Raw genomic sequence first — 12,030 nt, forward strand, 5'->3', positions numbered from 1 at the left:
TTTTTTTCCTACTGTCTTACTATCGAACTTTTCCATGACATTATGCTTATGTAACTGCTATCTATTGCTTGAGGACAAGCAATAGCTTAAGTTTGGGGGTGTGTTAACTTCCTAAAAATGCTACTTTTTAGCCTTTTTCACTTAAGTTATTGTTTGTTTAAAAGCTTATTTTAGTCATTTTAAGATCATGTAGTTGCATATAGTTGCATTTGTGGTGGTTGTTCTATTTTATTTCTTAATGGTGCTGTTTGAGGGAAAGGTGCAGTTTGTTTATGGTATGCAGGGAATAGCAAGAAAAAGGATTCTTTGGGAAGTAATGCCGCGGCATCACACGTTGCTAAAGCAGATTGAAATGCCTTGGCATTTCTGGCGTAGAAAAAGACAAAAAGATATTTCTGCATAAGGACAGCTGGCACTGGACAACTGTCTCTGCACGTGAAGGACTGTTGTAACCGCCTGTCAGAGCTGCCAAAGGACCACTGCCACTTGGAGGATAAGGTTCATGCACAACATGTGATTCTAGGGGTATGAGGGGTATTTTGCACCCAACAACCTCATCATTACCCCTAGATATTTTTATTATATATGACACCTCATGGGAGAGAATAAAAAAAAAGGGACAGAGAGCACACGCATAGAGCAGAAAAAATCACATTTTTATTTCTTCTTCCTTGGGATATTCCTCCATTGATAAAGCTCCAAGGAGTGGTAAGCTAGGCGCCGGAAGGAGCTAGCGAGCTAGGTGGTTCGTGGTGGCCGAGAGGAGACCTCCGGTGACGCGTCGAAGGCTTCTTCTCACTTCCCTTTTGCTGTTATTTTTCTATTAATTTGTGGGTTGTTGGAACGAATATTTTCATGACTTTGTGTTTGGATATTTCGAACCCCACCATGAACTAACTTATTTGGTGGTGGTTGGTTGAACGATTATTTAAACTTTATTTTTTAGGGTATATTTAAGTTTATTTTGGGTTCTTTATTTGCTTTGCTTATGAATGCTTCACCATCTAGGCTTGTAAGAGGCATGGAAATGTCCATCTCTTAGATGAAGGTTAGGTATTCGGAAGAATCCTAAGTTAAAAATACTTGTAAGTATTCGGAAGAAACGCAAGATAAAATCCTCATAAGCTATGGGTTATGGTATTTTCAAGGGGCTTTGAACCGGCCTAGGAATATTATAACTTAATCCCTTAGATCTCGGAAGAGACTAGGATAGGATTTCAACGACTAAAAAGGGTGTCTTTATCAATAGGGTAGGCTGTCCAACATCGTTGAGTGAGAGCAGATGCATTGGCATCCTATTCTGTTAGGTTCTTTTGAACACCTTAGGAAAGCCCTGTCGAGTAAGTAAAGACAAGATAGCTTAAATATACTTAAGAAATAAGTTTAGCAACCTTAGACCAATCTTTACCATTCATTTCATTGGAAGCTTGTCACGTGAGGATTATTTTCTTCTTATTTTATTTATCTTTTTATTTACTGTTTTTACCATTTTTCATTGCCTTAACATTTCACCATACTCAACATTAAACATCCATCATTGTCACTGTATTTCCATTTGCTACACCATCACACTATCAATCCGCATCCACCAGCATACACATATCCATTGCTGTGACATTTTTATATATCAAAACTAACTATACTTAGATAGAATATTGTATTGTTTTGGTTAGACTTTTGTGATTTCACCCAATCCCTGTGGAGACGATATTCACTCATCATTATATTACTTGAGCGATTGTGTATACTTGCACATTATTTTCGTATATTTTATAGTACTCACAACACGCGAACATTTCCTTTTCGTTTTTCTGAATTTTACCTCGATCAAGAATGGCTGTTACTTAGATTCCTTTTCTGTTTTTTTTTTTCTTTGGTTGTTATTTTTATTTGAACAGAGCGAAAAGCTTCCGGCCTATTTATTTAACTATTTGGCATCTTTTAGAAAGACAAATGGGTATACTGAGCACTATTTGGGTGTTTTCCGCTTCGGAATTGGGACTCCGATTGGTCTCATAATTGGCCATTTCGTGTTCATATACGTACTGCCCACTGATGTTGAGGCCTGTTCTTTCTCTGTTGAATTCTCGTTATGTTTTGCTTTTATTATTTTTGGAGCTAAATTTTGATATATTTTGGTTCTTATTCGTTTTTCTTTTTATCATTTTTGTACTTCCATAAACAGCTTTAAATTTTGTCCTTTTATTAGTTGAAAATGAATAACAAAATGAAAACTTTTTTCTAAGCGATCAACTGTTTATTTATTATGGTCTGATAAAATATATGGGATCCTTTTTCTGTTTAATTCAAGTGTTGTCTAGAGCCTATTTTGGTTTATGGATTCATCTCCAGTTTCAATGTGCAAAGATTTGTACAACATTGGATTTTAGTTTGGAAGCAAAACAATATAAATTGCCTCAAATGTCATGACTCATGATTCAGCCTTTTGAACATTGATAAGATGGTTGCATTTTTTTTTCAGTTGTTAACACGTGTGTTTTAGGATATAAAAGTTCATCCTTTGGTCGAGGACGACACAGAGACTATGCAGCGGTTGCTTCCAGAGATCCCTTTGTGGGTCAAAAATCCAGATTTCGACCGTGTATGTTATTCTTTTTCCTTGGGGTTTCTCTGATGTTTCGTCTCAACTGAATTATCTTACGAACAAGGTAATCACTGTTTTCCTCTGAAGGTTGACTAGCTTAACAAATTTCTTGAGTATATGTGGCCTTACATAGACACAGTATGTGTAGCTGCAATGATCTTTCATCTATTATACTTTGTTTGCCTTTCCTTTTTCTAATTTCCCTGCTGAGTTTTGACACCTAAAGTTATCCAGGCAATTTGTGCAACCGCCAAGAGTATAGCCAAACCCATTATTGATGAGCGAACTCCACAATACAAAATTGATTCAGTTGAATTTGAAAACTCTCACTCTCGGTACCGTACCACCAAATTTTCAAGGTTGACTCCTCTTCCTCTATTAGATAATCCTAAACATTTACACAAATAAGCTCAACATGTGGCATATCAAATATGTTCCCCTTATATGATCACTTTATTCGACTTCTTTTATGCACTAAGAAAAAGAAGAGATATTTATATATGTTGAAAAGAATAAAGCATGCCAGATATCTTGATTATGCTTTCGAATGACATAAGTTGATAGTGAGGTGCTGAGTTTATGTATGTATATGAATAACCCTAGCATTTCATTTGTGATAAACAGGTAATTTTCAGATTAGAACCGAAGTTATCGATACTGAGGATCTGTAAGGGAAATGGGTTAGAACAATGGCCTTTTGTAGTATAATAATTCAAGAGAAGTACTGAAAAGCATTCACCTGGAACAGTACATGGTTGCTTATTGTCATTTAAAGGGAAATGGCTTAGAATAATGACCTTTTGTAGTATGCACATGGTGGTTATGATGTTGTCGGGTTATTTGCACAAAATATGTTCTATTTTTTCTTTTCCCTTGTTATTATCGTACAAATTTTTACAGAGTGATAGTCGTTGTTGATTTAATTATATGCCAGGAATGAAAGTCTATGTCACTGACGACAAGGAACTTATAATGGAACCATCAATTAAGTGGGCAGCGAATCCTAACATCGCAATCGCTGTTAAAGCTTATGGATTAAAAGTCACTGCTCAGGTATTTGCTAGTGTAGTGGTGGATTGGGAAAGAAATGTGCATGACGAGGCATACAAGAAATGTGTAGTTGTGTAGACACTCTGTATATCTGCCTGTGCCTCTCATGAACAGATACCAGTGTGCACACATATGAAACAAAATGGTTTAGCAAGAGCTAGAAAGAGAAGCTTTGTATGGCTCCAATGGGGAGTATTGATTTTTTTAACTGTTTCAGATTGTTGATTTGCAAGCATTTCTCTCCCTCAAATCACCATGAAGCCGTTGGTCAGTGTCATTTCTTGTTTCGCCAATATTTTTTCCCCCTAATGAACAAGGTATGTTGTATTTGACAAGCCATATGTCATATATGATTATTTATGCAGTAATTAGGTTTATGCTGCATTGTGGCTTATTACGGACAGTATTATGGATATGATGCCGATGTTAGAATAAGCCATACATGTCTATAGAAGGATCTTACTCTCTTGCCTCTTTTTCCCCCTTTCCTTTTGCCTTGATCATCTATTCTTTATTTTATAGCCACATATTGACTTTGGGCTGAAGTTACTTGGGGCAGATCTTATGGCCATTCCTGGATTATACAGGTTTGTCCAGGTAATACTTTTTATTTCTTGTATCTTCTTGTAATGGATCAAGTTTTTCTGATGAAGAACACTGTTATTTACCTCGTGGTTGATGGTTAGGCTCTGCCTATCCACCTTGATTATGTATAGTACACTGCTAATCTATTTTCCAGATAATGTCATCACCCCCTTCATTTTCGAGGAATCATGTTTGAGATCCCGATACACCCTCCAACTCTTCGTTTCTCTTTGGTTAGTAAGGATTTTTTTTTTCATACAGGAGCTCATAAAAGATCAAGTTGCAAATATGTACCTGTGGCCTCAAACCTTAGAAGTGCAAATAATGGATCCTTCAATGTAAGAGTGCATATCCCGGGCATTCAAGCTAGAGATGAGATTCTATTTCTTACTGGCTAAATTTTCCTCTAATCGACAGGGCTGCGAAGAGACCTTTAGGAATTCTTGATGTTAAAGTTTTGAAGGCAATGAAGCTTCAGAAGAAAGATCTCCTTGGAAAATCGGATCCTTATGTGAAACTAAATTTAATGGATGAAAAACTAGCGGTGAAGAAAACTTCTGTGAAACGCTCCAACTTGAACCCTGAATGGGATGAGGAGTTTAATTTTGTTATTAAAAAATCCAGCTGCTCAAACATTGGAGTTAAAAGTCTATGACTGGGACCAGGTATGATCATTTTTATGTGTTTAATAGGTTAATTGTAGGTTCTGAGGTTGTTCCTAATGTGACCAGCTTAACCGTTAAATTTGGCGTTGTTGTGTGCTTATAACGGGACACGTCACTGTTATTTCTGTCCTTGTTGGAAAACTTTAGTTTGTTAGGATCTAAAGCATTCCATGCTTGCCTCTGTATGTTCCACATGTATTTTCAGTATTTTTCAAGCTGTATGTTAACTAATTCAGGTTGGCACACACGAAGAGATGGGCATGAATGTTGTTCCATTGAAAGATCTTACACCTGATGAGCCAAAATTTCTAACTCTTGATCTGCGGAAAAATATGAACTCGGTTGATCCACATAATAATAAGTCACGGGGGCAGCTTGTCGTTGAAGTCATGTACAAACCTTTCAAGGAGGATGAGATGTTAGATGACACTGAGGAATCAAATATGATAGAAAAAACCCCAGATGGAACACCAACAGGTGGAGGTTTGCTTGTAGTTATTGTGCATGAAGCTGAAGATCTCGAAGGAAAGTACCACACAAACCCACATGTGCGTTTGTTGTTCAAAGGGGAGGAGAGAAAAACAAAGGTATGTGCCATAAACCTATGCTGTAAATTCTAAATAGTTTGTTCAAGCATGGTTTCACTTGGAAGAAATAATGGTGTGGAATTCTGGTGCCAAACTTCCAATGAATCTTACTTTTTTATTTGTATTTCCATTATTACAGTTGTTGCTGCAATCATTTAAAATCTGGAAATATTCGATAAATCATGCTCACTTGCATGTACTAATTATAATCACTCCCAGTTGATTGATAAATTGGTGCTGTAGAGCTACGTCTTTTACATTTGCCTATATGAGCTTTGTGTTCTTGTTATTTGTCTTACTTTTTGGTTCCCCATATGGAATTGACAATCATGTTTGCACTGATACAGCGTATAAGGAAAACCAGAGATCCAAGATGGGATGAGGAATTTCAGTTTACTTTAGATGAACCGCCGGAAAATGAGAAGCTTCACGTCGAAATCTTCAGTACACCCTCCAGGGGATTACTGCATTCCAAGGTTCGCTTCACAATGCATTTCTTGCATACGTGGTGTTCTAAGGGTTTCATTATCTTTGCATGATAGGATCTTTTCTTCTTCTTTAAATCTTTTTCTGACCTCAATAGTAACACTAGATGACTATGTTGAACTTTCATCGTTTTCTTCTTTCATTTTCGTTTATGCAATGAAAATGACAGTACCTTTTCACATGATTTACCAGGAATCTTTGGGCCGTGTTACTATAAGCCTAGCTGATGTTGTTAATAACAGAAGAATCAATGAGAGGTATCATCTCATTGACTCAAAGAATGGTCGGATTCAGATTGAATTGCAGTGGAAAACTTCTTAAGTATTTCAAAGTCTGGTTTTTCATTTTTGGAAAGTTTGTAAAAGATTTAGTCCGGTTGTTTTCTGTTGCTAGCAATTTATATATCATTGCCACTTTGTTTTACCCTTATCTTCTACAGTTAATCAAAGGCTTCTCAGCACTCTTTTTAAATTCATGATTAATGTCTGTAACTAATTTTGGTTGCAAATCTCTATCCTGTTCAACAACTCTGTTATGCATACCTGCCGTTTGGTATGGACACAATATTTTATGTTATAAGGGTAAATTTGTAAACTTTTTAAAAGAGAAAAACAGATTATCAATAAAAATTATTAAATAAATATCTAAATTATCATAAAAATTTAAAATTTTTAAGAGACCGCCTATGTCAGCCTCCCCTCATCCATCCCTGCATGTCGGTAACCCACCTCGTGCGTTATGACAGCTCTAATCTTAAATCCTGCGGCTGTAGTTACGACCTTTGTCCAATACTGCAGTCTCTTTGATAGATTAAACACTGCTGAAAAATATTCTTCACGTAATTGCTTGGTCCGGTCTCGTTGAAGAATTATGGAACTATATATTGTTGAAATGACTGCAAGTTTATCACCTACCGATGCTCAATCCCAATCTTGTTGGGGGGGGGGGGGAAACCAAGCCATTAACTTTGCTTTAGTTAAAACAGGTAAAAGTAGGCATAATCACATTTCTTTATAGCATGAATTTTCTGGCAGAGATGCTTCAAAGCTGTCGAATAGTAGGTAAGATTTCTTTTCATAATGGCTTAATCTTGAGCTCGGGAGTTTAGGCACGTAAGAAAATGCTTGAAGAACCTCAACTCTTTCCCGCCATTTTTTTGGGTCAAATAGGAGATTATATGCTAACATAGATTTCATTTGGATCCGGTAGACAAAATTTTCAGGATTACAAACTTTGAGATTATATACACCGTTTATTATTCAAATAAAGTGGAATGTGGGAGCTCCTTGTCTCCTTTAAAGCACTGCAAGTGGTAATCGTCCATTCTGTTTCTTCCAACTCCAATATATTTTAAGGGTATATTTTTGGATGGATTCTCCATTTCACCGTGCACGAATGGAGAACGAGGGCTGCTCAGTTTTTCTTAAAAAATGGCCAAACCTAAATACCCAAATAGGTTTTGTTTGCTCTAAAAGTTGGTATCTTTATTCCCTAAAACACTCCCTTAATATTCTTAGCAGACAATTCTCCACTAACACCCCATTTTTTTACATAACAGAATATGAATTTATGCTGCTTCTATTATAGTGGATCTAAAATAAACCGAATAAATGCTTGTCTTCCTTAACACAGCTCGCGCGGCGCTCATTTTTACAAGTAGTAATCTACAAGGAAACAAATTTTCTTAAATCTAAAGGCTTTTAGCCAAAGAATAAAGATGGCCAACAAAAAAAAAGTCACTTTAAGCCAAGATTTTAATATATACTACAATATTTATTAAAAAAACAAAAATATATACTACAAAGTCCACGGTTTGATTTCGAATACCTCCAACTGGCTGAGATAAAATTATAAACGTTTGACCAAGATAATCAAGAGTTTCCACCATTGGTCATTAAACAGGTGGATGCTGGTAATCAAAAAGAGGTCATTAAGGGATCATCACTGGAGTCTGGACGATCCAGTTATCCAGATTAGAGAAAACAACAAAAGGAGTGGACTTTTGGGTCACACCCGCATTGGAGTCGGAGGGGAAAAGGGTACTCTTTCTTCGGGAAGGGCATACAAAGACTTTACTCAGGGCCCAGAAAAGCCCTTCTCCAATCTTCTTTTGAGTCTCTCAAAAGGATAGGATCAACATTGATATTTGCTGATCCCTGAAGCTAAAAGAGTAAAAAGTATGATTAAATGAGATTGGTTTCATGATTTTATCCAAGGAAATGACACGGTTTCTCTGTAAGCTAATAAAATTAATGTCAGTTTTGACTTATACAATCTTGTTGAGCTGACAAAGCAATAAAAAGTATCAGAATCTTAGTTAACGCACCATCGTGAAATATTGTAACGTGCGGTGGAACCTGGAGCCATACTAAATTGAAGGGTGTTACGGGTTCCATTTAACTCTCTCTCTTTTGACTTTTCAGATTTTGTATTTGTTTATCTAAATTCGATACTTTGGGGTCTACGATTCTCTTTACAAAGCACTGCACAACTCTACTACTTAACGTAGCATCTCAGGATTGAGTTGCACTGCATAGAGTTAACGCTACATTCATTTCTCTCTCTCTCTCACTCAGCCAGGAGACGAACAGTCGAATACCGAGACATGAGAAGCTTTTACAGTTTTTTTCTCCTCTGTTTTTCTATGAATCTTCTACTGTTTTCTACCAGCATCAATGGTTACAGTGATCTTGAAGTTCTGTTGAAGCTCAAGTCTTCCATGATTGGACCCAAAGGTTCAGGTCTCCACGATTGGGGATCCTCTTCATCTCCATCTGCACACTGCCATTTCTCTGGCGTTGAATGCGATGAGGATTTGCGTGTTGTTGCTCTCAATGTGTCCTTTTCTCCTCTCTTTGGCACCATTCCTCCGGAGATAGGGCTCTTGAACAAGCTCGTGAACCTCACAATATCAATGGTCAATCTTACAGGATATATTCCGATGGAGATGGGAAACTTGACTTCTCTCAAGATATTCAACATCTCCAACAATGTTTTCAGAGGCAATTTCCCTGGTGAAATACTTAGGGGTATGGCACAGCTTGAGATTCTTGATGTTTACAACAATAACTTCACGGGTCATCTTCCCGTTGAGGTGGCGAACCTGAAAAATCTAAAGCATCTATGTCTTGGAGGCAACTATTTCATGGGAGAGATACCGGAGAAGTACGGTGACATCCAGAGCTTGGAATACCTGGGTCTAAACGCCAACGGTTTAAAGGGTAAAATCCCTGCAGGTTTAGGTCGTTTAAAGAACCTGAAACTCTTGTATCTTGGATATTACAACACGTACGATGGAGGAATTCCTCCTGAGTTTGGATCATTAAGCCAACTCCAATTACTCGACATGGTAGGCTGCAACCTCACGGGCGAGATTCCTGCGAGTTTGTGCAATTTGAAGCACTTGCACACATTGTTCCTTCAGCGGAACAATCTTACTGGCCGTATACCTCCTCAACTCTCTGGTTTAATCAGCTTGAAATCGCTTGACCTTTGCTCTAACGGGTTAACGGGGGAGATACCCGAGAGCTTCTCTGCCTTGCAAAACATTACACTTATCAACTTGTTCAGAAATAACCTCTACGGTCCAATCCCGTCATTCATTGGTGATTTTCCCCACCTCGAAGTGCTTCAACTCTGGGGAAACAACTTCACTCTTAAATTACCGGAGAATCTTGGCCGTAACGGGAAGCTTTGGATGCTGGACGTTGCTTCGAATCACCTAACTGGGATGATTCCACGGGATTTGTGTAAGGGAGGGAGGCTGAAATTCTTAGTTCTGATGGAGAATTTCTTCTATGGTCCACTCCCAGAAGAACTTGGTAATTGCAAGTCTCTTATCAAAATTAGTGTCAATAACAACGAGCTTAATGGAACAATTCCAGCCGGGATTTTCAACTTGCCCTTGCTGATTATGTTCGAGTCTGACAACAATTACTTCTCCGGAGAACTTCCATCCCAGATGTCGGGTGCTTCGTTAGATCAGTTAAAAGTTTCAAACAATAGGATTACTGGTAGAATCCCTCCAGCGATCGGCAATTTGGGCTCTTTACACATTTTATCTCTTGGAATGAACAGATTTACTGGTGAAATTCCTGAGCAAATCTTTAATATCAACTCACTTTCAAAGATCGACATCAGTCACAACGATATTATTGGTGAAATCCCTACTTCAATCACCCGGTGTGTTTCATTTACTTCAATTGATTTCAGTCAGAATAATCTCACAGGTGAAATTCCAAAAGGAATTAAGAATTTGATGGATTTGGGCATTCTCAATTTGTCTCGAAACCAGCTAACCGGCGAAATCCCTGGTGAAATCCAATACATGAGCAGTCTTACAACTCTTGATATCTCTTTTAATAATTTCAGTGGCAGCATACCCACCGGTGGCCAATTTTTAGCCTTCAACGGCAGCTCATTTATAGGAAACCCCAATCTATGCCTACCGCACCAGGCTACTTGTTCATCTTTGGTGAACCAAGCTGAAAGTTCCAGTCATGGGCATTCCGCATCTTTCACTGCTTCAAAGCTTGTTATCAGCATCCTTACGCTGATCACAGCTTTGCTGATGATGGTCGCCACGGTGTACAGATTGAGGAAGAAGAGACTCGAAAAATCACGAGCATGGAAGCTCACTGCTTTCCAAAAACTAGATTTCAAAGCTGATGATGTGCTGGATTGCTTGCAAGAAGAGAACATTATAGGGAAAGGTGGAGCTGGAATTGTCTATCGCGGTTCCATGCCGGATGGCCTTGAAGTTGCAATTAAAAGATTAGTGGGTCGTGGAACCGGAAGAAGCGACCACGGGTTCTCGGCGGAGATTCAAACCCTGGGTCGGATCAGGCACCGAAACATCGTAAGACTGTTGGGTTTCGTATCGAACAAGGACACGAATCTGTTGTTGTACGAGTACATGCCGAATGGGAGCTTAGGAGAAATGCTGCACGGCTCAAAGGGTGCTCATTTGCGATGGGAGAGGAGGTATAGCATTGCTGAGGAGGCTGCCAGGGGACTGTGTTATGTTCACCATGACTGCTCGCCTCTGATTATACACAGGGATGTGAAGTCGAACAATATTTTACTCGATGAAAATTATGAAGCTCATGTTGCTGATTTCGGGCTGGCTAAGTTCTTGCAAGATGCCGGTGCCTCGGAGTGCATGTCCGCCATTGCTGGTTCATACGGCTACATTGCTCCAGGTTTGAATCCACCCATTTTTGTTTCTCTTAACGTAATCTTCTGAATACTTTGTTTCAGCCCTTTGACTTGATATGAAATATGCGAACAGAGTATGCCTACACGTTGAAGGTTGACGAGAAAAGCGACGTGTACAGTTTTGGTGTTGTGCTGCTGGAGCTTATAGCAGGAAGAAAACCTGTAGGTGAATTTGGAGAAGGGGTGGACATTGTGAGGTGGGTAAGGAAGACAATATCAGAACACCCTCAGCCGTCCGATCCTTCTTCAGTGTTGGCAATCGTGGACCCCAGGTTGAAAGAGTACCCATCGGCGGCTGTCATCCATCTGTTCAAAGTAGCCATGAAGTGTGTTGAAGATCAGAGCTCCGATAGGCCTACCATGAGAGAAGTTGTTCACATGCTCACCAATCCTACACAGTCTACACCAGGCCCATGCCTCCTCTCCTTTTGATGCTCACTGCTCGTCACTCATCAGCTCATGGCCATTGTAGTTAAAAAAAAAAACAATAGGAATCTGTAATAATTTTCTAACCATGCAAGGTTTTGGGTAATCGAAAAATGTCGCACTAACCTTCCATGATGGGGGATAATTGTGTTTGTGTGTTTGTTTTAGTTTTCTTATATTTGTATTCGCACCACTATTGCATATTTTTATATACCATGCACTAGTTTCAGTTTGAGGTTTGACCTGAACTGTTTTAACTTTTAAAATCCTTTATTTAAGCTTCATATATTCATTGTTAACTCATGAGTAATCCTTCACAAGTTTCATTTAAATTTGTTTTTGATTTAGATGGAAAGATATAGTCGATGGTTGTAGTGAAATTTATATATCAATTCTTATGTGTGACAGT

At 38.4% G+C, this 12,030-nt stretch overlaps 1 protein-coding gene and 1 pseudogene across 1 annotated transcript; both read left to right on the forward strand.

Annotated features, from left to right (window-relative positions):
* The first annotated feature begins 2,564 nt into the window (after window positions 1-2,564).
* LOC120190043 lies at window positions 2,565-6,314 on the forward strand (annotated as a pseudogene).
* A 2,063-nt stretch (window positions 6,315-8,377) lies between these two features.
* LOC120190769 (receptor protein kinase CLAVATA1-like) lies at window positions 8,378-11,668 on the forward strand. Its single transcript, XM_039193822.1, has 2 exons — window positions 8,378-11,179; window positions 11,269-11,668. Exons 1-2 carry the CDS (start codon window positions 8,584-8,586, stop codon window positions 11,625-11,627), a joined length of 2,955 nt encoding a protein of 984 aa, XP_039049753.1. The 5' UTR covers window positions 8,378-8,583; the 3' UTR covers window positions 11,628-11,668.
* Window positions 11,669-12,030: the final 362 nt, after the last annotated feature.

Source organism: Hibiscus syriacus, unplaced genomic scaffold (genome assembly GCF_006381635.1).
Source record: "Hibiscus syriacus cultivar Baekdansim isolate YM2019G1 unplaced genomic scaffold, ASM638163v2 tig00116962_pilon, whole genome shotgun sequence".
NCBI lineage: Eukaryota > Viridiplantae > Streptophyta > Magnoliopsida > Malvales > Malvaceae > Hibiscus > Hibiscus syriacus.